Source organism: Monodelphis domestica, chromosome 4 (assembly GCF_027887165.1).
Source record: "Monodelphis domestica isolate mMonDom1 chromosome 4, mMonDom1.pri, whole genome shotgun sequence".
Classification (NCBI taxonomy): domain Eukaryota; kingdom Metazoa; phylum Chordata; class Mammalia; order Didelphimorphia; family Didelphidae; genus Monodelphis; species Monodelphis domestica.
In genome coordinates, this window is record NC_077230.1 from 110,852,198 (window position 1) to 110,877,286 (window position 25,089).

At 36.0% G+C, this 25,089-nt stretch overlaps 1 protein-coding gene across 2 annotated transcripts in view; it reads left to right on the forward strand.

Annotated features, from left to right (window-relative positions):
- IWS1 (interacts with SUPT6H, CTD assembly factor 1) overlaps positions 1–25,089 on the forward strand; it is a 53,009-nt gene that overhangs the window by 12,677 nt on the left and 15,243 nt on the right. For both annotated transcript variants that reach the window (XM_007493996.3, XM_056793711.1), the window contains exons 3-7: positions 13,471–14,767; positions 20,335–20,530; positions 21,045–21,102; positions 22,276–22,376; positions 24,676–24,826. In XM_007493996.3, coding sequence (XP_007494058.1) covers positions 13,471–14,767; positions 20,335–20,530; positions 21,045–21,102; positions 22,276–22,376; positions 24,676–24,826 — 1,803 coding nt within the window. The remainder of the gene's footprint in view (positions 1–13,470; positions 14,768–20,334; positions 20,531–21,044; positions 21,103–22,275; positions 22,377–24,675; positions 24,827–25,089) is intronic.

Below are 25,089 nucleotides of genomic sequence, written 5' to 3' on the forward strand. Positions count from 1 at the left end.
AGCCTCTCTCAAGAGGGGAGGCCTCTCCTGAGGCTAGTCCCTTCAGAAAATCCAAGAAAGGAGTCAGCCTTTTCCATTCACCCCATGTGGTAGTTCCAAGGGAAGAATCCAAGAGCAGTCTGAGGTCTCAAGCTGGAACTCCTTCAAGATCAAGTTCAAGGCGAAAAACCTCTTCATAGGAAGTTCTTGGTATTTTTAAAAGATCATTCCTTTTTGCCACTTCCTATGACTTCCTTCTATTTTCCGGGTACTAATTACAGCTAAAGCTTTGCTTAGGATTGCCCAGGGGACAGTCAGTCGATTCTGATTCATCACCCACTATTGAACAAGTGGGTCACAGACTTCCCCCACTCAAGTGTAAGTGGGGTATATATGCCTTTAGTGATTAAATCTAAAAATGGGTAGGGGGAGAGTTAATCCCATCTTCATAGCTTCTAGCCCACCTGGTCTCTTGAGCATGTACCCATTTAAGTGCAAATTGAACAGGCTGGGCTAGTAACAGGTGAAGGGACCAAGAATGCAAATTAAAGCAACCCAAGGTTGCTTATGAAAGAAACTGGGGAAAGGAGCTGTAAAACAGGGATGAGGCTATTGGCCTAGCCTCGGGTTCATAAAACTTATTCCCAAATCACTAGACTACAGTTTTGAACATTTTTAAAGTTCAGACTCAAAAGACACATCCCCAAAATACTTTCATATAGTAAAGACACTGGTTGCTTCTGATAGTAAAAACATAAGTTGTTTCTGTTTCACTCAGGCCATTCTGAATGGAGTGGGGCAATCTTGTCCTGCTATGGATGCTGTCTTGGATGCTTTTACTAACTCCTCCTGGGGTCCTAAGAGTATTCATTTTAGAGAGATTACTATTGCTAATATATTTGAGAATGATACACTAATTTCATAGGAATCAGCTTTACCACAGACTTGGAGACTCTCTGGTCTGTGCCTATGCTGCATTGTGACCCTCCCACCTTACTCCACCCAGGGAAGGGAGGAAGCACTCCCATTGGACTGCTGGGCAGGGAGAGTGTACCTGATGATATAGTTAGACTTGGAGGGGAGCAGCCCAGCTGCGCTTCCCTCCAGGTTTCTAGTTAAGAACTGGGGAGCTCTGCTACAGGGAAGGGCATACTGGGTCCTTCGCATGTGTGCCCACAGAGAGGTTCCTAAATGCCATCTCTGGCATGTATGCCATAGCTTCACCAACATGGCACTAGATTATGTGATAAAAGTTATTTTTGATCTATAGGCTTGAGACTTTTTAGTAGCCTTTGACTAACGTCATTTCCCAAACCTGACCTTGTTTATCTTTTCATCCTTACTCTAGAAGTTGGTACATAAGCTATAATTTTCTTTACTGTGTTTGTTGTTTTTTTAGGAAAGTGCTAAAAATCCAGGGCAGTTTATGAATTAATGTAACACTGTTCATAATCTTCTTTCTTCCATCTCTGGAGTTGAAGCACGGGTTTAAATCCCAATTCTGTCACTTAACTCTTCAGTTTTCGGTTTCCTCATCTGTGGATGACAAGTTGGATTAGAGAACTACTAAGATCTTTTCCAAGGTTAACCATTTGCTCTTTGTAGCACATTATCTCTCTTGGTTTTAATATTTTGTATCTATTACCTATGTCTTGAATATTAGATATTTATCAGTGATTGCAAATAGTAGGTGCAGGTAATTTTTTTTCTTTTCCTCACAGAGGTAGAAACAGAAATAGGAACTTCATACAGACTTGGAAAGGGACATACAACAAGCATTTTTTCTTGTTCATTGTCTTATTTGATTGATTCTACTTTGTTAAATGTTGAGGATTTTATGTAAGATTTCATGCCTTATTTTGTATGATAGTTGACTGTTTTTGCTGACTTCTAATTGTTTGTAATTTTAAAAATTGCAAATCAAGAATTTTCACTCAAACATTTTAAAAGAATTTTTGCTTATTAATAAGCTTATTTAAGTAGTTCATTCTGAATCACTCATAATTATTTCATAATTTAAGAAAGCAAAAGCATTTACATGGAACAAATTTACAAGAAATTCTTTTGAAACAACCATTTCCTTTTTATTTTTCTTTTCTTTTCTTTTTTAAACCCTTACCTTCTGTCTTAAAATCAATACTATGTATTGGTTCCAAGGCAGAAGAGTGGTAAGAGCTAGGCAACGGAGGTTAAGTGACTTGCCCAGGGTCACATAGCTAGGAAGTGTGAGGCCAGATTTGAACCTAGGATCTCCTGTTTCTAGACCTAGCTCTCAATCCAATGAGCCACCCAGCTGCCCCAAAAACAACCATTTCTAATAAAAGTAATGAAATTTTTTTCTTTTTCAAATTTAATGTCTGGCAATATTTTGTTAATGACATGATTTTCAGCAAGGAATAACTAGTATCTTACTGATTCAGGTTATATTGAGGTCTCTCATTTTACATTTTGTTTCTGGATCTCATTTGTGTGACCTTGATTTTTTTTTCAAATACTAATGGGATGAACTCTTAAAAAATGATATGAATACAAATTCCCCAGGATCAGCAAGTAATTGGATGAAGTAAAGTGGCAAAGCTACTTGAGGATAATGTTTTTTGTTATGTGTGTTGTAAAGAAGCAAGAGGAGAAAGATAGTTAGGGTTTTGACATTGTTGGAGGTATTGAAAACAGTTGAATGTTTGAATGTACAGCCGCTAAAGTGGGGAGGTTAGCTGATCCATGCTTCACTTAGTAGCATTTGTAGCTTGGCTGATCAAGTAACAGAAGATTAGATTGCAGAATCCAAAGAAGCCTTTTTGTTATTTAACAAGGATAGAGAGCTATCTTATGACAGCAAAGGAATTGGGTACAGTAAGGAGCTAACTTGGGCAGAAGCCAAATTACAGGATATGATTAACAAAGTAGATGCTGAAGATAATGGCGCATATGACTTTCTAGAATTTCTCACAGTGGTGACAAAAAAAAATGGAAAGGCAAACAGTGAAGAAAGTTGGGAAGCATTTTATTATATCTGATAAGTATAACAGTCATTATGTTTAAGAACTTCATTATATGATGATACATCTTGGCGAGAAAGTAACAAAGAGGTTGATAAAATGATCAGGGAAGCAGATAGTGATAATTATCAAGAACATATGAAGGATAATAAACAAATTATTAAGTCTTTGTACAGTGACAGTGAAGACATTTGTACAGGTGCTAAATTTCTGGTACAAAATTATTTGCCTTTTCTTTGTAACTTTTCTGTAAAAGAAACCCTTCTTGTAGAAACCTTTTACTGTGAAAAAGATATGCATATATCAGGAGTAATTAGGACTTTATTCTTCCTTGTCTTTATCTTACCAAAAATCTGAAACTCTGTTTGGAAAATTAATCAAGTAAGATCACATGAATGTGGCTTACTAAGGTTATAGATATTTAAGCTCTTCTATACAAATAAGTTTAGCTGAACTTCCCTAGAATGAGAGAACATCTTTCCTTTCCTTTATAAGAAATGGTTTTCATTAGAAGCTGTCAGCATGATGCTAAAGCATGAGGTTATAATTCTTCATAGATAATGAACAATAGGTACTTAAAATTGCATTATTGCAAACAGGTATTATCCAGATAGTTGTATACTTTTTTCTTTTTTTAAATATTGCTGGTGCTGTATCAGAATGCATTTACTTTTATTATTTGGTTTTTTAAAAGTTTGTTAAGCCACTTAACCTGCTATGCCTCAATCCCAAATTATGTTTTTTCCATTTAACAAACCTAGAGATGTGACACTGAAGAGAGGTTAAAATGGCACAGCCAGAGAGAATGATTTGTTTGTATAGGGCAGTGGTCTCTACACTTTTTTTGTGCATGTACTTTACTATGCACTCTTCTCTCAGTATGTGTGATTATTTATAAATGATGTACATAAAATATAAATTGTAAAATGTACTACTACTGTTTTTATGCTTATGTTCATTATAAAACTTAATGGCAAATATAATTTTTCCTGAGTCACTAGAATTTGAGTAATAAGGGATTGGCATAGTCAAACATTAATTTCAGGAAAAAATCTTGGCAGCTGAATGGAGGATGGATTGGAAAGGGAGAGACTTGAGGCAGGGAGACCAATTAGGAGGGCATTGCAATAGCTCAGGGAAGGGGTGATATGGCTCTGAACCAAAGTGGTGGCCATGTACATGGAAAGGAGATATATTTTAGAGATATGGAGATAAAAGTAAAATAAGTAAAATTTGACAACTGATTGGATAAATAGGGTGAAAGTGAGAAGATGTAAAAGACACTGAGGTTTTGAACCTGGATGGATGGATGGATGGATGGTGGAGCCTTTGACATTTGGAACTTTGGAAGCAGGAGAAATAGGGCGGGGTGGGAGAAGGAGGGCTTTGATAATGTATTTGAGATCTTTGATGCAAACTGTTAACAGATCTGTTCAGCCTATGGATTCACTCTGTTCTACCTCATGAAAAGAGATAGAACTCTTACTCATCTTATTCACTGGTCACTGTCCTAGAGCAGCACTTAGCACATGTATGGTATGTAAGGAGGGGGATTTTCACAATGGCATTTTGTAGCTACTGCTCTGGGTACCCAGTAGTAGTCAGGTTATAACTTCTGAGGGAGCAAATTCCTGACTGAAGCCAGGGAGATTGAGAGTTTGCATGGCCGAAGAAGGCAAGTAGAGTGCAAGGTTGTTGTGGGAGAGATGAGTGTTTTGTAGATGAATTCTATGATTTACTATCCTGGGGGGAGAGTAGGATCTCTGGAGAGACCTATTTGTGTTCCCTCTCTTTGTCATTCACACATATTCCTTGGTATCAAGCCATAGCCTCACTGTGGAAACCACTGAGAAAGGAAGAAACTACATGGCTAAGTTCTACTTTAATAGACTAAAGAATAAAGAAGAGAAAATGTTTGTACTTTTCCTAAATAGTTTCGTCTGCCATTAAAACATTTCTTAGTTCCATCTTCTTCTGTGTACTCCTCCCTCAAAAACACTACCACTACCAACAACTAGATCCTAGAACTGATATCTAAATAACTTCCTCTTCCAAAAAAACTCTCATTAAATCAGAATTTTTAATAAGAGTGATTGTGATGGACTCATTAACTGGTCTGTTCATAATTATTTCACTTTGAGGTGTAAACCTCATTTTACTTTGAGGTGTAAACACCAAATTCCAAAGTTGGAACTTATTTCTAACTAATGATGTTACTTGATTGGGAATTTCCAAGAATCTTCAGAAACTAGGCTTATACTTTCTTCAGTCCTTAGTTCCATGAAAGCCTTGTCTACCACTGAATCTGTGACTCAGTGTGTCTAACCAAGAAAAGAGGGGCAGAAAAGAAAAATGAGACCCAGCAATTGGAGACTGTCTACTGTATATTTCTTTTCATTAAGCTGATCACCAAACTACTTGGTTGCCTTAGTTTACTCATTGGAATTGTGTTTTAATAGTTTATATTCCATATTATTTTTCTCTAGATATTATTATTTAAAAGAAACAGTTTTATTCTGTGTACTTTAGAATAGACCCTCTAAAGTTAATTATGCTGTAGATAAATACAAATTGGGAATAACACTCCTTTATTTATTGCAGTTACTAAGACTTCCATCAGAGGCATCATCTTTAAGAGCAGTGGTCAATATGTAAAGAGTAGGTGAAAAATTTGTAGGCAGTAAAGAAATGGAACTTTTAAAAAATTACTTGGTAAAGTTGCTTTAGTTATTTACAATGATTTTTTTAAACTTCTATTTCCTTAGACAGTTTTGCTTTTACCTAAAAAAAGAATATTTTCATTATTTATAGGTCAGCTCTTGGTTTATAATGAAAATGTATAAAAATCTTATCTTTAAAATACTTCTGCAATGGAGAGCATTTTGCACATGGAGAATAGCATACATTCTATTGAAGGCACCAATTTTATTCAGCACTAAACCCATTCCAAACCATTTCTTTCACTCACTCATTCAACTGTACCCTCTGGAAGACCCACCACCTCTACCCAACAAACTCTGATCTCAGACTTTTCAACCAATGAAACTCCCATCTTGTTTTACTCAAAACTATATCAGAATCAGCTCTTTTGTAAGCTATTCCTTGATTGTTGTCTTTATGACTTCGGACAAGGTCTTTAAACTGCTTGAGTTTCTCCTTACCTAATAGGTGGACTAGGTTTCTCCGAGGTTTCTTCTAGTTTTAGAATTATGATCTGACCTGGAGGAAGAATGGACAGATCTTTGCTCTTTCTACTGTTGCTTCTCTTGTCTACATTCCTTAATGACCTTTTTCCTCTTGAAGCTCATTGAGTATCTATTTAAGCACTTTTCTCCAGTCTTTGCTATTACCATATTTTTTTTAACTCTTCCAGGTCATTCTCCCAATTTTTTCAGGGATTTTTTTTTAAGTAACTAGCTTGTGGTATTTGTCTCATTTCCATCCCCTGCTATCTTTCTTGGAGATGTCCCTAACAACCTGACCACACAATTCCTTAATTTCAACATTATTTAATAACTTCCCTAATTTACTTTGCCATCTCTAAACCATACCACCAAGAGCCATCACATTTGTGAATATAACCTTTTTTTCTTTCCACTTTATCCCAGGAAACTTTTTTTTTCTTTTGCAATACAATTTTTCCAAACAGTGACGTGTTCAAGTCTATCTTGGAGGTGAGAATAAGGAGGTAAGAGATCAGTGGTCAGAAGTTATTTTATGACTTTGAATACGATTCCTCCGTTAATATATTCACTTTTTTCATTGGAAAAAGTTTAAATAAAAATTTAAAGTGAAAGCTTAAAGTAAGTCCAACTTGGCAGATTCATAAGACTGGTTTGGTAAAGTTGCTATAGTTGACAGTGCTGTCCAAATATTTGATAAGATATGCAAATAAGGCCAGTTTTGAATTAGCATATGTCAAGAGGCCCTAACTACATGGATAACATCTCACCATCAGTAGGCTTTCTTCATTTGTTTTGTTTTTAATTAAATGCTTCACTGTACTTTGGAACTCAAGATATATAACTCATTTCAAGGCTTTGATTTAGTTGGACATCACTGAAAATGGTCCATTCTGCCCTATTTCGGTGGTGCTTATCACAGCATTATCTGGTTGATGACTCATGTCTTGACACTCTTCCTTCCCAACAAGGATACATTTCCTATAGGGGATTTAAAGCTTACCAAAGTTGAAAGTAACAATGTCTAGCTTATTTCCATAATCACCTCAAACCACCTTTTTAAAGCATGCTTACCATCCCATGTTAGTTAGGCATTGTAGTTTTTAAAAAGCTATATTCAATTGATAGTCAAAATATATTAAATTCTATTCTGTCATCAGCTCATACACAGGAAAAATGAAAAATAATCATAATTATATTCTTCAATTTTATCGTTCTTCCACAAGCCACTTTAGGTACACTACTTGGCTATTGTGAAAACTTTTAGCTTAACTTTCTAAATATGTATATCCTCACACTTTTAACTTAATTAACAAGTTGTGACTAGTCATCTAATCACACAAAATTTTTAACCTGACCATTATCATTGTGAAAATTGTAGCTTTAAGAGATGATTAGAGAGATTAACTGAAGATCCTATGCTTGAAATACTTTTAAAAAACAACTTGTCATAAAACTCAGTAACGGTGGGGGCATCAGGGTGGTTCAGTGGATTGAGAGCCAGGCCTAGGTTCTGGGTTCAAATCTGGCCTCAGACGCTTCCCAGTTATGTGACCTTGGGTAGGCCATTTCACCCCCATTGCCTACCCCTTACTACTCTTCTGCCTTAGAACCAATATATAGTATGGATTTTAAGACAGAAGGTAAGAGTTAAAAAAATCTATGATGACTATTTAAATAGTAAAATAGTAGATATATCTACATATCTACCATAGATCACACAAAACATTTTTTAAAATGCTTATTGTAAACAAAGGATAAAAACTCACTTGCTTAAATATTTAAATTATAACTGTTGTAATCTGAATGAAAAAAGGAATGGGAAAGGTAATCATAAAAAAGATTCACCACTGAATAGTGTAATGGAATTGCAGCTATATTATATATGAAACTCAAGGGGGACATAATTAAAGTCGAAAACAGCTAAATAAGAAGGTCCAGAATATGAATTATCAATTTTTAAAACTGCTAAATTCATTTGAAAGCCTATTCATGACCTTCAGCATCCTGTATTCTACTCAGCTATATAATAAAGTGGCAGGCTCACTCCACCACTGACCTCATTGTTTATAAAACCAAACCACTGACATGGGCCTCTAGCTTCACTCCTTTTCAGGATATTATCTTCATCAGGGAGTTCAGTCTGAGCAATCCGTAAGTCCTGCTCATACTGTGCTGCAAGTCCTGAGGCTATGACAACATCTGGAAGTGAAAGAGCAACCATGACAACACACTCTGAATTAAGACCTCTAGCAAGCCAAAAGAACTTTCCAAAATTGTTGCATTTTTCCAAAATTGTTGCATTTCACTGAAATGTCATCATACAAGAAATTATTCTTTCAATGGAAGACATTTAATTTCCTTTTGACTTTTCTGTTCTTAATATCTACTTTGTTGCCACATAATAAATACCTTAGGAATATTTCCATGTGCTTGTACCCAGTTCTCTATGCCATTTAGGTGTCACATCAGACATTAAAATGACACACTGAGTTTGGATGTGATTAATAATCACCTCTCAGACCACCAAATTTCTCTTGACCTCCTGTATCCTGTATATTAAATTTAATAGGCCCCCTGTTAGTATAGAACATAAAGGAATGGACCTCAGTACCCAAGAATTCTCAAACTCCTGTTACAAACATAGTCTTTACTTTAGTCTTTGTCAGGAGGTGGGTAACATATTTCATCATGAAACTTCTGGAATTATAGTTGGTCACTACATTGATCAAAAATTCCCAAGTTTTTCTGAGTTGTTTTTACAATATTATTGTCATATAAATTGTTCTCATTTCACTGTGTCAGTTCAATACAAGTCTTGGGTCTTTCTGAAACTATCCCCTTCATCATTTCTTACAGCACAGTAATATTCCATTACATACATATATCATAAATTATTCAGCCATTCCTCAGTTGATGGTCATCCCTTCATTTTACAATTCTGTTTTCCCTAAAAAGAGCTGCTATAGATATTTTTGTACATCTTTACAATTTGTTTTACTTAAAATTTAATCCCCCTTGTCATCTATTTCCCCTGGTTAGTGAAATGTATTTCTGTAACAAAGAATACACCAAAGATATTTTTCCTTCTTTTGACCAGGTCAGATGAAAGTGAAATTCAAGTGTCAGACACACACTCTTCTCACACTTTCCTCCTTATTTGTGTCAATGTCTACTTGTCCTGTCTCATATGAAATTATTTTCCCCAACTTTACTCTTTCTTTTTCCCCCTAATGTTTTCTTCTTCCTTATCCATCTCTCTTTTAAGATCATCAAGACATGACTACTCTCTGGCCTTTTCTAATTTTATTGTGATCTCTAATGATGATAGAGATTTAGAAAAGACAGGTGTATCAGTATCCAATATTTAAATGTGAGCAGTTTACTTTCTTTAGTCACTTTATCTTTGTTCATGTTTACCTCTTCATGTTTTTCTTCACTCCTCTGTTTATACTTTAAAATTTCTAGGCAATTCTGTTCTTTTCATCTGGAATGCTTAGATGACCTCTACTTCATTAAAGATGTTTTCCCCTTGTAGGCTAATACTCAGTTTTGTTAGGTAAATTATTTCTGGCTATAACCCTATATACTTAGCTTTCTGAAATATCATATTTCAAACTCTTACTTCTTTATACTGGTAGCTCCTGATCTGCACTCAGGTGTATGTGTGCCTGTGGCTGTTGCCCCTCAGAACTTGAATTCTTTCTTACTGACTGCTTGCAGATTTTTCTTCTTTGACTTGGAAACTGTATTTTTACTATATTCCTGTGGATTTTCATTTTGGAATTTCCTTCAGGAGGTGACAAGTGGATTATTTCTACTTTACCCTTGAGTCCTAAAAGATCTAAGCAATTTTCTTTCATGGTTTCCTTTTATTTATTTTTTAACATTTAGCTTCCATCTTAGAATCAGTATTGTGTGTTGGTTCCAAGGCAGAAGAGCAGTAAAGACTAGTCAATAGAAGTTACTTGCTCAGGGTTACACAGCTAGCAAGTGCCTGAGGTTAGATTTGAACTCAAGATCTCCCATCTCTAGGCCTGGCTCTCAATCTACTGAACCACCTAGCTACCCCTTTTTTCATGATTTCTTGAAATATTTCTAGGTTCTGTCTCTTTTTTTTAATGGCTTTCAGGTAGTCCAGTGATTCTTTTCTCTTTTTTTTTTAAACCCTTACCTTCCGTCTTGGAGTCAATACTGTGTATTGGCTCTAAGGCAGAAGAGTGGTATGGGCTAGGCAATGGGGGTCAAGTGACTTGCCCAGGGTCACACAGCTGGGAAGTGTCTGAGGCCAGATTTGAACCTAGGACCTCCCATCTCTAAGCTTGGCTCTCAGTCCACTGTGCTACCCAGCTGCCCCCAGTCCAGTGATTCTTATATTTTCTCTCCTGAATCTATTTTCCAGGTCAGTTGATTTTTGCAATAAGGTACCTTACTTCTTCTTTAAAAAAAATTTTTTTTAGTCTTTTGACTTACTTTGACTATTTTTTTTTTTTATGGAGTCATTAGCTTCCATTTGGTCCATTCTAATTTTCTGAGAATTTGTTTCTTGGACAAGGCTTTGTGACTCTTGTGTTTCTAATTCTTTCTACCTTAGCTTTCATTTCATTCTAATTTGTTCAAGTGATCTCATATCACTTATAAACACATTTTAAACTTTTTAAAAGTTTTGTTCTGTCAGTCAATAAGCTTATTAAGTACCTATTAGATGCTAGGTAGACACTGTGCTAGTTGCTGGGAATGGTCCCTGCCTTCAAGGAGGTTGCATTCTACCAAAGGACACCACGTGCTTGAACAAATAAGTTTCTTGAGATTCATTAGTATTTTACTGGGTAACCAAACAATATCTAACCTGAAATGAGGAAGGCACATCTTCCTGAGTTCAGATCTAGCTTTAGATATTTATTAGATGTATGACCCTAGGCAAGCCACTTAATCCCTATTGAATAGCCTTTACTATGAGTTTCCTCATTTGTAAAATGAATTAGAGAAAGAAATGGCAAACCACTTCAGGACCTTTGCCAAGAAAATCTCAAGTGGAGTTAGTGAACAAAATAATCATATCACAAAATGTATACAACTTCTCCCCACAGTTAGATGTTCATCTTTGCTATACACTTGATTATTATATTGGTATCATTCATTCCTTTGGGATCTTAGCCGATTCTAAAGAATTTTTACAATGAATATTATTTCAGTGCTGGTAGACTGACTATGTTTAGGATCTTGTGTTGGTATCCTACCACTCCATAGAATTAATAGTGGTAAAATTCCTAAAATAGGGAGGTCCAGAGTTCAGATATTGAGAGCTTTCTTTATGCAAGGAACTAGATGGTTAGTGTTACATAATTACTACAAAGAAAAATAAGGGTTTCTATCCACATTAAATTAGGGGACACAAGACATACATTAATTATATGCAAGTATAATTTGCAAATGCAGTAAGTTTTAATTGTTATAATTTAAAGGAGGGAGTGATTACTTCAAGTCTGGGAGATGGGAGATCAGAAAAATGTTCTATATAAGATAGTCTTTGAACAGAATTTTGTAGGCAAACTAGAAATTAGAAACGCAAAAATGGGGGTGAGGAGTTAATTTTAGATAGGCACCTTTTGTGAGGAGAGGTGTAATTCATGTTTAATTACTTTTGACTGGAACACAGAAGGTAGGAAGTTGAGAAGTAATATGAAATAAGGCTGAATTGTGGTGAGACAGTGGAAATAGTACAGGATTAAGATGTCAGGTCCTATAAATTTAAAAACCCTGTTCTGCTTCCTACTGTGTGATTTGGACAAATGATTTGGACAAATAATTTAACCTCTTTGCACCTTAGTTTCTTATTTAAAATGAGGGGGCTAGATTTTATATGACTTCGTCAGGTCTAAAACAATGAAAACATGGAAAATATGGAAGAATGTTGGGTTTGACAGGATTGTTTGCTTTTTCATCTAAACATCATACTTTATTATAAATGTGGTTGTGTTCCAAGTCATCACTTAGATAAAGGTCAAATTCAGTAGTAGGGAGTAGGGGTTAAGGGATATAACTGATTAATCTATATAATTACTATAATATGATATTTATAATATAACAATAAACCTAGTAGAACATTTGTTACCCAGGTAATACAAGTAATAGCTTCTTGACTGATATCTGGAAAAATTGATTCTGACTGTAGGAATGAGTATTCTTAATCACATTTGAGTGCAGTAAATTAGATTTGCTTTGCATTTTTTGTTAGTATATTGGGAGGACATATTTTTTGTTAGCATTTGGGAATTTTTAGTGATCCTGTGGCACTCTAAATGAAATTTGAAAATGAATGTTTTATCACATTGTTAAATTAGGAAAATGATTACATTTATCTCCTTAAGTAATTAATGCAGTTTATCCCAGCTTTTCACATAAGCAAGGATAATTGGGAACTTACAAATAGATGGGTTCTGAGAAAAGTATCATTTTCATTTCATTAGTCTTTTAATGTTGTCAATGGATCATTTAATTGATAAAGGCATACCCAGCTTTTTGGAATAGACATATTCCCATAAGATTGGTTGTAAGTTTATTTAAGTTGAATCATCTTCCTATTGATTTTCATTATAAAATTGGTTGTTTCAGTTTTTTAAAATTCTACCACATATAAAAAGTCAAGTATATAGTAAATATTTTAAGATTATGTATTTATAGAAAATAAGTCTCCAATGAAAGATGAAAAGTGTCAAGGAGTGTGCATGCATGTGTAGTTGTGCCTTTATGTGTACACATACTTCTGAAAACTTAACAGAAACCAGACCAGAATCACTTATAAAGAAACCAATTATCTGCATGTTGTTTGACCTTTTAAAATCAGATTTTGGGTTTTTTGTATCTCTGATGTGATAGCTTTTCATAGGTTGGCATCACTGATTAGGGCTTTGGAGGTTTTTTCATATGGCAGAGTGCTTTGTGGTATGTCTAATCCTTTAAATTCAGTATGTGGCTTTAAATATTTTTTACTTCATGCTTTTTTAATATTTCTTTTGGTGAGAGCTAGCTTATCTTTCCCCATTTGGAGTAAAATTTACCGTAATGGTGTTTTTTGGTTTTTGTTTTTTCACAATTGCACATTTACATGGGTTGTTTTCCTCTTCATATGTATGGCTTTGAAACAAACATTTTAATTCATAATTTACACATTTTTAAAAATGCATTTTAATTAAATTTAAAAATTTAACTACTTCAACAATTCTACATAATTCAAACTTAACTTCAAAAATTCAACAATAATCCTTTTAAAGTTACTGATTTTTTTTTCTGGGTTTTTTTTCTCACAGAATGATCATAGTGATAGAGAAGATGATGGACAGATTAAAAGGCATCATATGACAGACTCAGAAAATGAGGACCTTACAAATCACAATGTTAGTGACTCAGAAAATGAGGAGCTTCATAGGCATAAATATAGTGACTCTGACACCGAAGACCAACCAGATCCTCCTGTAAGTGACTCTGAAAATGAGGACCTAAATCATCCCACAAGTGACTCTGAAAATGATGAACCCCAGAAGCTACCTGTTAGTGACTCTGAAAATGAAGAACCTCTCAATGGGCATGCAAGTGACTCAGAAAATGAGTATGCTCCTAAGCTGCCTGCTAGTGACTCTGAGAATGAGGAATTTCAAAAAGGCATTGATAGCGATTCAGATGTTGAAGAGCCCCATAAAGGTCCTGCCAGTGACTCTGAAGCTGATGAGTCCCAGAAAGGTCCCGCCAGCGACTCAGAAGCTGATGAATCTCGGAAAGGTCCTGCTAGCGACTCAGAGGTTGATGATCCCAGGAAGGGTCCAGCCAGTGACTCAGAAGCTGATGAGCCCAGGAAAGTTCCTGTCAGTGACTCAGAAGCTGATGAATCCCGAAAAGGTGGTGCCAGTGACTCTGAAGCTGATGAACCTAGGAAAGGTCTTGCCAGTGACTCTGAAGCTGATGAGTCCCGAAAAGGTGGTGCTAGTGATTCTGAAGCTGATGAGCCTAGGAAAGGTCCCATCAGTGATTCAGATGTTGATGAGCCTAGGAAAGGTCCTATCAGTGATTCAGATGCTGAAGAGCCCAGGAAAGGTCCAGCCAGTGACTCGGAAGTTGATGAGCCCCGAAAAGATCCTGTAAGCGATTCAGAAGCTGAAGAGCCCCCAAAAGGCCCTGCCAGTGACTCAGAAGCTGATGAGCCCCAAAAGGGCCATGCCAGTGACTCTGAAGTTGAGGATGCCCCTAAAGTTGCCAGCGACTCCGAAAATGAAGAGGCCCCAAAACGCCAGCCAAGTGACTCTGAAAATGAGGGGCTTCAGAAGGCGCATGCCAGTGACTCAGAAAATGAAAATTCCTCTAGACAAAAACAGAAGATTGAATCAGATGATAGTGACAGAGAGAATAGACGGGATAAAGGGAAATCGCAGAATGACTCTTTTCATTCAGGTAGCCATCCAGAAGGGAAAATATTTCACAGCTCTGACAGTGAGGATGAAGCACCTAAAAGGCAAAAAATGGATAGTGATGAGGATGAAGAGAAGGAAGAGGAGAAAGTTGTGAAGAGGAAAGCTGCCATCCTTTCTGATAGTGAAGATGAAGAGAAAACACGTAAGATCATTTTTTACTTCTATTACTATCATTTTGTTTACCATCATATCTCCTAATAGTAAGGTGTTGGAGTTACTTGGTATTTTGTTAGTTTTATTTTTTTCATGCCTGATGTTTAAAGGGTCGATGAAATTTATAAAGGCTTGTTTTTGAATTTAACTTATGATGAGTTATCAGCAAACTACAGGTAAGGAAAAAGCATTTCAAAATAAGAAGTTAAAAGATGACCATGGATAATAGGAACATAAAGAGACTTGTATTATTTTTAGAGGGTTGTGTTTTAAAGAAACCCTGAGATTAATGTATGCAGCACAATGATTGTATTCAGATTTGACTGAGTGGTTTTGACTGAGCCTCCTTTGTGGTTTGAAATGAAATCCTGGAGATAAAGCTAAATGGCAGCTGAGCTGTTCTTCACCTTGGAAGCCCTGATGCATCTTAAATTTAAAGTTACCCTGTTAGCACAGCTGCCAATTCTGATTTTTTCACTTTCTAAAAAATCACCTTTCTTTGGATATTGGAACAGAAGTATATTCTTTCCTTGAATACAGAGCTGAACATAAGGGCTCTAGATGTGAGATGGTGAGGGCCTGAACCAGTGTGATGGCAGTATCAGAAGAGAAAAAATATTATGAAGGCAAAATTTATAGGACTAAGCAACTGATTGATTAGGAAGGGGGTTGGGGATGAAGAAGAGTATTGAGTCAACAGTGTTAATCTGACAGACTTCTAGGTTGCAAAGCCTGGTTGTTTGAGATGATGATAATGCCTTCCACACTAATTTTATTTTAATTCTTTTCCATGGTTACATGATTCTTGTTGTCTTGCTTCCTTCTTCCCTCCCCTCTCACAGAATTGACAAGCAGTTCCACTGGGTTATACGTATATTATCACTCAGAACCTATTTCCATATTATTAATTTTTATAATCCTTTACAACCAAAACCCTAAATCACATGTCCATATAAAAAAGTGATAAATCATATGTTTTCTTTTGGATTTCTACTCCCACAGTTCTTTCTCTAGCTGTTTCGCAGTAATTTTAAAGGAAGTTAGGGGAAAGGGAGGGTTTGAGGAGACATAATGAATTCAGTTTTAGATATGTTGAGTTTAAGATGTCTACAGGGTGTTCAGTTTGAATTGTCTAAAAGCGGTTATCAATTAGAGAGTAAAGGTTAGGAAAGAGATTAGTGTTGGATAAATCTAAGAATCATCAGCTTATAGATAATAATTAAATCCATGAGAGTTGATGATGTCACCAAATGGAATAGTATAGAGGATGAAGAAAAGAGCATCCAGGACAGAACTTTGGGGGAGATTCACAATTAGCAAGCTCATTCCAAACAAAGTAGGTGAATCAGGAAAGAGTAGTGTGTCAGAAGCTAGAGAATGTCAAGAAAAGGGTAATCTACAATGTCTGAGGCTGCAGAGATATCAAGAAAGATGAAGATTGAGAAAAGGCCATTATATTTGGCATTTAAGAAGCATTGGCAGCTTTGGAGACAGCAGTTTCAGGTGAATGATGAGGTTGAAAGCTTGACTGCAAAGAGTAAGAGTGACAGGAAAGGAAGTGGAGATAGTAGTTGTAGATGATCTCAAGGAGTTTAGCAATGAAAGGGAGATGTAAAGTTTGATAGTAAACTTGCTAGTAGGGATAGAATGAATGAAGATTTTTTTTTTTTTTGAGGATAGAGAAGACATGGTAGAGAAATAGCCAGTACACACAGAGAGGTTGAAGATAAAGTGAGAGAGAAATGCTCACTTAGATGGTAAGTGGTAAGGTGGTAAGAAGAGGATGAATCAATAATAGAGATAGTGGTTAAGAAGCAAATCAAGAAAGAAAAGTATGATAGAATGCAAGGGAAGAAAAGGCATCTAAATAGTGAGACAGTGTCATGCTACAGAACAGTTGAGTAATATGATGAGAGAACGGTTTTAGTAAGAGTGATGGGAGATAAGGCAAACTTCAGTAAACTAAAGAGTTGGAAAAATTATAAAGATGTTTGGTGGAGGAAAGCATAGACTTCTTAGAGTTTTAGTAGTGACAGGGCTGAAAAGGAGAACTTGAAGTGATGTCAAAGTCAAGCTAAGTATTATTTGGAGGATTGGTTTTGTTTTTTTATAATGGAGAAAATAAACATATTTGTAGGCATCTAGGAAACAGCCATTATGGTGTGGGTATAATTAATGATATCAGGTCTTAGAGGAGACCAAAGGGGTTGGCATCAAGAGCACAAGAAGAGAGACTTGAAGAAAGATTCACCTGAATGAGTATGCCAAAGAGTAGATTAAAGATGAATAAAAGGGTTGTCATGGGTTAGTGAGAGTTCAATTGAGGTTATATTGCAGTGCGTAGTGAACCCAGGATGTTTTCTTGACCTACCCACTGTGCCAAATGGCTCAAGTAGTAGGATTAGAAAAATCAGATGGTGGAAGTCAGTATTGGAGGATGGAAAATGGAAGGACAAGAAAAGAGTTTCAAGGGTGGAGGACACCTTGTTGAAATGTCTGACTATGAAGGCTAGATTGTAAGGAGACAGAAGTGAAACCATAACTGAGAGTACAAGGAGATATTGAAATACTAGATGGCATGGGGCCAAAGAATACTTTGAGAAAAAGTATCCAGAGAGGTGGAAAGATAGAGTTTGAGAAAGAAATTCAAAGTTCTGAACTTAAGAGATAGAGTAGTCATAGGGAGGTTGACATTTTGGGTAATTGAGGTCAGAGTTGAGGTAAAAGTTATGAAAGTTAAGGAGGAAGGATCATGTAACTGGCATGAATGTCAAAGGAATAAAAGTTGAGTTATGGTACCAGAAAGAAAGGTTTGGAAGTGGCATCAAGGATATTAAGATAATTGCCTCCTTTTCCTGACCTTGAGAGTCAGAAAACATTGAAGAAGTAGTGGCCCCTATTCCAGAGAAAGGCAAGGGATAGTTTCTTTAGGGGAAATTGAGTATGTTAAAAGAATTTAATAAAAAATGGAAATCTAGAACAACAGGATGCTATTAATGATATATAGTAGGAATTGAGGAGGGCATATTGCAAGGAATAGACTAAACAGACTAAAGACTGTGAGGAGCATAAGGGTCAGGTGAATAGGGGTGATAGTACACGAAGATGTAATAGAAGAAAGAAATTTCCATCAAACTAGGTGGTGATTGTGAATGTCATAGATTACTGGAGGATGTTAGTTATTTGCTAGCTGTAGAGCAGAAAGATTACTAGCATGGGAAAAACTTGTAAAATGAATCAGTCTGAAGGTTCTCTTTAGCATGTTGGCATAATCTAGGCCTGTTTATTTCAAGTCCTAGAGAGCATTTGCCTGAAAAATTCTGGGGTTCCTCCTTTGCCTCAACCTCTACTCTTATCTCTGCTCTACTATATTTCAGAAGGTTGGTTATGCTTAGTGACCATAATATAGCTGAATAAACCATTTTTCAACATATTACAATGAGAATTCCCTCCTTCTGGATACTCATATATCAGGTTCCCTTTATTCATCACTTACCTCTCTACTATTGCTTTTCTGTCTTCTTCACTAGTTCTCATCCTTAAGATGAATGTTACTTTAGGGCCTGTCTTTAGCCTTCCATATTTCCCTCCATTTCTCTTTGGGAAGCCTGTTTCACTTCTACATCTTCATTTCTTATCTTTTTACAGGCAACTACCCTTCAGTATAAATAACTGTAGCCTTTATTCCAAGATACTAATTCACATTTCCAACTACTTATAAGACAAGGCTGCCTAGATTTTTGACCAAAACTTTGAACTCAACATATCCAAAGTTGTAGAATCCAGCTCAACAAATTATTTGTGCATCACAGAACAGGATAAGAAGAATGAGAACCAAATCAGAAGGGTCACAGACAGACTCAAGGCTTCTTGCTGATCAGTGACAAAGTTTATTGATTTCAGGTATATATAGAGAAAGCAACAGGCTAAGAGATTAGGTAAGCTTTTTATAGGGACGATGGTTAGTAATTTACAGGATGGAGACAATAAATTTAGATTACCTCAGTGGCTCTAAAAAGAGTTTTCTATAGGTGATAATTCATTATGTCAATGTGTAACCTTCTAACCAAACTTCTCACAGAATTCCTGCATCAGTAATTTCTTGGAAGAACATACAGTTTCTATAAAGTACAGCAGGGAGGGGTGGAAAGAAGAGGTTTGGGGGGCCTCATGTGAGGAGTGATTCTGGCCAGACCATGACTTTGATTTTACTGGGATCCATTCTTACTACTGGGGGCTACCCAAAGTCAAACTTGTTATCTTTTCCCCAAAACATGCTTTTCTTTCTGATTTTACTCTTTCAGTAATACTGCCATTCACCCTGTTTCCTGCTTTCAAAATATTGGTCTTATTGACATTTCCCTTTCCCTTTCCTCTCATATCCAGTCAGTTCACAAATTTGGTTAATTCTACCTCTGAAACATCTTTCCTTTCATTTGGTAGAAATTTCACTCACGAGTACCTCTTTAGATAGTTGCAATAACATATTAGCAAGTTTTGCTACTATATTCCTACTATATTCTCATCTCTCCAGTCTATCCTTAATATTTCTTCCTGACTAATCTTACTTATGTATGCATAAATATGATCATATCACTCCTCTGCCCAGAAATCTTACCTACCAAGTAAATTCATTGTCCTGTGCCTGGCATTCAGGAAACTATCCATAATATTATGATAGCACCTTACCTTTTCAGACTTCTCTCTCCTGTCCAAATATTCTGTATGTACCTAAGTTTCACTGAACTACTAATTACCTTGAACATGCCCTCTTGATTTTGTTTACACTATTTCCTTTTCCTGGAAAGCTTTCCCTCCCCTTAACCTGTTGAATTCCAACTTGTCTTTTAAAAGGCCCGTTTGAATTTCTACATCCTCTAGAAATCCTTCTCAGGTCTCTGTAGTTATGTGTATACAGTTATGGACCTTAAATAACATTTTTTTGTACCTATCTAATGTGCTTTTAAAAAATTATAATTTTTTTTCCCCATCTCCTTACTAGATTGTAAACTCCATGAGGGTAGGAACAAAAAAGCTTCATATTTCACCCATTGCCTTATATATCACTCTGTACAAGAGGTACTTAATAAATGTTTGAGGCACTGAACTAAATAAGATAAGATGTGTGAAAACTTGACATAACAAATGCTATAAAATACTTTTGAATATAATTTTTATTTATTTTAATAACAAAGTTCCACTTAAGTTTTCTGAAGTTATATGATCCATTTTGTCTCCCTCACAGAGCTGACAAGCAATTCAATCTGGGTTATACATGTATTATCATACAAAACATTTCCATATTATTCATTTTTTGTAAGTGAATAATCTTATAGAACCAAAACCTCCAAACCTGTACACAAATAAACAAGTGATAAATCATATGTTTTCATCTGCAATCCTACCCGAAAAGTTTTCTCTCTGGAGGTAGAGAGTATTCTTTGTCATAAGGCCCTCAGAATTGTCCTGGATCATCATATTGCTATTAGTAGCAAATTCTATTACTTTTGATTGTTCCTATAAAAATATTTTTAACACTGCTTTGCTTTTTAACAGCTGCAAAGAAGGGGCGCATCGTCTCTGATGCAGATGACTCTGACAGTGATGCTGCATCAGAAAAATCTGCCAAAAGACAGAAAAAGAGTGTAGCATCAGAGAGTGATGAAGAAGAAGCTGGAAAGGAAGAGACTGGCAAGAAGAGTGAAGAGAAAGATCTGTTTGGGAGTGACAGTGATTCAGGAAATGAAGAAGAGTAAGTCACAATTTAAATACTTAAATTTCCAGAGGATTCTTACAAATGATGTTTGGGAAAACTTTATTTCATGTACATTGAGGTTGTCTATTAAGCTGACAGTGCTGTGCCAGTATCTTGACTTATTATGATCTGTTGGGATCTGGATTTTGGAAGTACTTTGAAAATGAGGGAGCAGCCCAATATGGTGGTGCACACACCTCTGATTCCTGCTACCAGGGAGGCTAAGGCTGGTGGATCATTTGAACTTGAGAGTTCTGAATTACAGTGGGCTTAGATGTCCCCTTAGAGTCTAACATCAATATGGTAAGCTTCTCCCAAGAACAAGATCAGTCTACAGAGGGGTAAGAAACAAAGTGAGTCAAATCTCTGGTGAGATCAGGCCTGTAAAAGACCACTGCACTTTCAGCCTAGACAGGATGAGATAAAATTCTTCCTACCCTACCTCCCCATCCAGCCCCCCTCCCAAAAGGGAAGAAACAAAAATAACTTCTCCTATTTATATCTTTTGCAGGAACTTGATAGCAGATATATTTGGAGAATCTGGTGATGAAGAAGAAGAAGAATTTACTGTGAGTATTATATGAAACATTTCCTTTAAAGTACATTGAATTTTTTTTTTCCTTAGATCAGCTTTTTTAGCCTGAACTTCTCTTCTGACCTCTAAACTTAAATCTCCAAGTGCTAATTAGACATCTCAAACTGGATATTCGGTTGACATCTTAAATTCACGTCTAAAACTGAACTCATTTATCTTTTCCCCCAAAGCCTCCTCTCCTCCAAACTTCCCTATCACTGTCTAGGACACCACCATCCTGGCATGCAATCTAGATGTCATTGTTGACTCCTCAACCTGTCTTCCCTCCCTCCATATCCAATCTGTTGCCAGGGTTCATTGATTTTACTATAACAGCATTTCTTGTATATGGCCTGCTTCTCCTGCCACCACACTGGCCCTTTCATCACTTAATGAGGATACTGCAATAATCTACTGCCTTAATTCTCTTTCCACTATGGAGTCCATCCTCTGACTGTCAAATTTATTTCCCTCAAGCAAAAGTCGGGTCATACCACTTTTGTATTCATTAAACTCTGGTGACTCCCTGTCACCTCTAAGACCAGATATAAAATCCTTTGTTTGTATTTTAAAGCCCTTTACAACCTGGCCTCTTCCTACCTCTCTAATCTTTTTGCACCATAAGCCCCTAGTGCTCTATGATCCAGTGGCACTGACCTAGCTCTTCCACCCACAAAACTCTTAACTCCAGGCATTTTCTTTTACCATCTCCCAGGCTTGGAATATTTTCCCTCATCTCTGTGTCCTGACTCCCTTCAGGTCCCAACTAAAATCTCTCATTCTATGAGAAAGCTATTCTTTATTCCCCTTGATTATCTCCAGTTTTTTTTTTCTCTCTATATCATCCATGTTATCTTCCCCATTAGACTATGACTAAGAGCAGAGACCCTCTCTTGCCCTTCTGAGTATCCTTAGTACTTAGCACATGGAAGGTGCATAATGTTATGCTCATTAACTGGTTAATATTGATTCATTTTGGTGTAAAACCCAATACATACTGACGTCATCAGTTAGGATAGGCTTGTGACTTTCACTTGTAAATTTTTCTAAGGGTATGTGGGTCTGGGTGTTGGCGGGGCGCACTTCGGGATAAGTGTACAGGAGAATACTGATCAGAAACCAACAGAAAATTTGATAACTAGCTAATCTGCACTGCCTCTGACCTTAGGGCTTTAACCAAGAAGATTTGGAAGAAGAGAAAAGTGAAACACAAATAAAAGAGACAGCAGATGATTCTGATTCTGATGATAACATAAAAAGAGGAAAACAGTAAGTCTATATGTGGGCAAAGTGTTTTAGAAAATATTTTTATAATTGAAAGCAAATGTTTATCCAGCTTTATTTTTCCCTCTTTTAAATAATGGTTGTAATGTTATTTGATGATAGTTGCTTGGCTCAATATAATCTTTACATTATTCACACCCAGAATCTTAAACTCTAGATTCCTAACTACAAAACAAGAGATGAACAGTTCCCACATTTTTCCCCCTCATTTATCTGTCCCAATTTATTCTACCCTAAGTTTATCTACAAAGCAAGAGAAAAAAGTATTACTAGTCTTAGTAACAAGATTTTAAAATATGGATTACTATGAGTCAGTCATTAAACCAATTTTCTTTATTATATTACTTTTGAGTTGAAACATTTGAATTCATAATAATAATAACAGATAGCATTTATATAGTGCTTATTGTGTGCCAAATGTTATACATTTTACTTCACAACAACCCTGGGCTGTTATTGTCTCCATTTTATAGATGAGGAAACTGAGCTAAATAGAGGTTAAGTAACTTACCCAGGATCACATAGTTATTGTGTTTGAAGGTAGCTTTGAACTCAGATCCAGGCCCAGAATTATATCCACAAGCTGCCTCTAATTATGTTCATATTCTTGGTTGGCTTTGCAATATCATGTTATCCTGTTTTAAATTTCAATGCAAAATATTATCACTTTATATTTGAATCGCACTTTATTTTGCAAACCACTTTCACCATCTATAATCTCATTCTATTTGCCCAAGAACCCTGTGAAGGAGATATAAAGCAGGTAGTATCACCCTGTTATACTATGGAAGATACTATGGCATAGATAGGTGGTTAAGTGGTTCATCTAAGACTACATTGGTCATAGGTCAGTAACAACAGTGAGACTTCATGTGAGACTTGAGACTTCAAGACTACGGAGTACATAGTGCCTTCCTCCTAAATTTCTTGTACAGTAAAAGAATTGAGCTTGGAAGTCCAAAATTTGAAAATTTACTAACCATTTGACTGTAAACCCTGGACATCCCTTATTCTTTCATCTGTAAAATGGGAGAAATACACTGCCTTACCTCATAGGATTATTTCCATTATGCCAAAAGGCCTATTATAAATGCATTTGAGGAAAAGCTTTGGAACTCCAGTGATTGCAATAATAAACCAGGAATCCAGAAGCCTGAAGATGAAATACTCTGCCTACTTCCTGCCAGAGAAGTTAAAATGCAGAATGAGACCCATGTTTCTAGATGTGATATTTTGTTTCACCAGAATGTGCACTTTGAGGTTTTCTTTTTCTTTTATTGTTTTGTTTTGAGAGAGGGACTGTGGTAGAAAGATATAATAAATGCTTAGCAAAAAAAATTTTTAGCCACTGCAGAGGAGCAGCTTTTTGTGACTCAGTGGTTAGAGAGCCAGGCCTAGAGATGGGAGGTCCTGGGTTCAAACCTAGCCTCAGACACTTCCTAGCTGTGTGACCCTGGGCAAGTCACTTAACCCCAGCCGCCCAGCCCTTACCACTCTTTTGCCTTGGAACTAAAAGATAAGGGATTTTAATTTTAAAAAAAATTTTTAGCCCACTTCAGGAAACTCAGGAGATTCACAAGTGTACAATTAACCCTTCAATAAGAGCAGCTATTATTGATGTTTTTTTCCAAGTTCAAGGCCTGTAATGTTTTGAGATTAATGCTTACTATATATAATAAGCAAGTTGTTTATTTTGCAAATAATAGACTATATATAATAAGTAAATAAATGCATATTAAACCATACTCTTTATAAATTTTCTTTTATCTGCAGTAATGTAACATCCAAACTTTGATTGCACTTCATCAAAAATCACTATTCAGCCATAAGTTCCTTGAGCATAGAGACCATATCTGATTTACTTTTACCTCCTTAAGCACCTAGATCAATTAAAAAACATTTTTTAAGCATCTGCTATATAAAGCACCATCATGTCTTATATTCAGGAGGCATGAAATATTCATTCCCCAAAAAACCTGTACACATTTTTGACTATTATAGTCAAAAACATGCAGATTAAGAATCTTATTAAGGAAGTATTATGTACTCTACAGGTGGGTAGCAGTTGAAGAACTATCTTTATTTTCAGTAGTAAATTATTATAGGTGAAAGTGTCATTAAAAAGGTTGTATTTTTAAAATATCTGTAAGTCAGCAACATTTTCCAGAGCTGAAATTGAAAATGCTTATGTAAGTTTGCAGTTATGAAAAAAGCAAATGGTAGCAAGGAGAATGCTTTCCTTGACATCTTCATTATACCTGCTTTTATCTTCCATTAACTTCAGTATGGACTTCATGTCAGATTTTGAGATGATGCTGCAGCGGAAGAAGAGCATGAGTGGAAAGCGCCGGCGAAACCGTGATGGCGGAACTTTTATTAGTGATGCGGATGATGTAGTTAGTGCCATGATAGTAAAGATGAATGAAGCAGCTGAGGTGAGATTTGTCACATTCTAGCATAGATCTTTTTTTCCCTCCACTTCTACTTGGATGGATTGGTGCCATTTTGAGCTCTGTGTTTAAAAAGCTCTTGACTTTTTCCTTTAACAACTACTTAGAGAATCCCTTTTGGTCCAGATGTTGAGAATGGAAATATTTCCAACTTTTCAGTTATGCATTGAGAAAAATAGCTAAAATAAAACTGTGGTTTCATTAAGATGTGGTTTCACTAAGTAAAAGGAAAATATAAAAATGGTTGT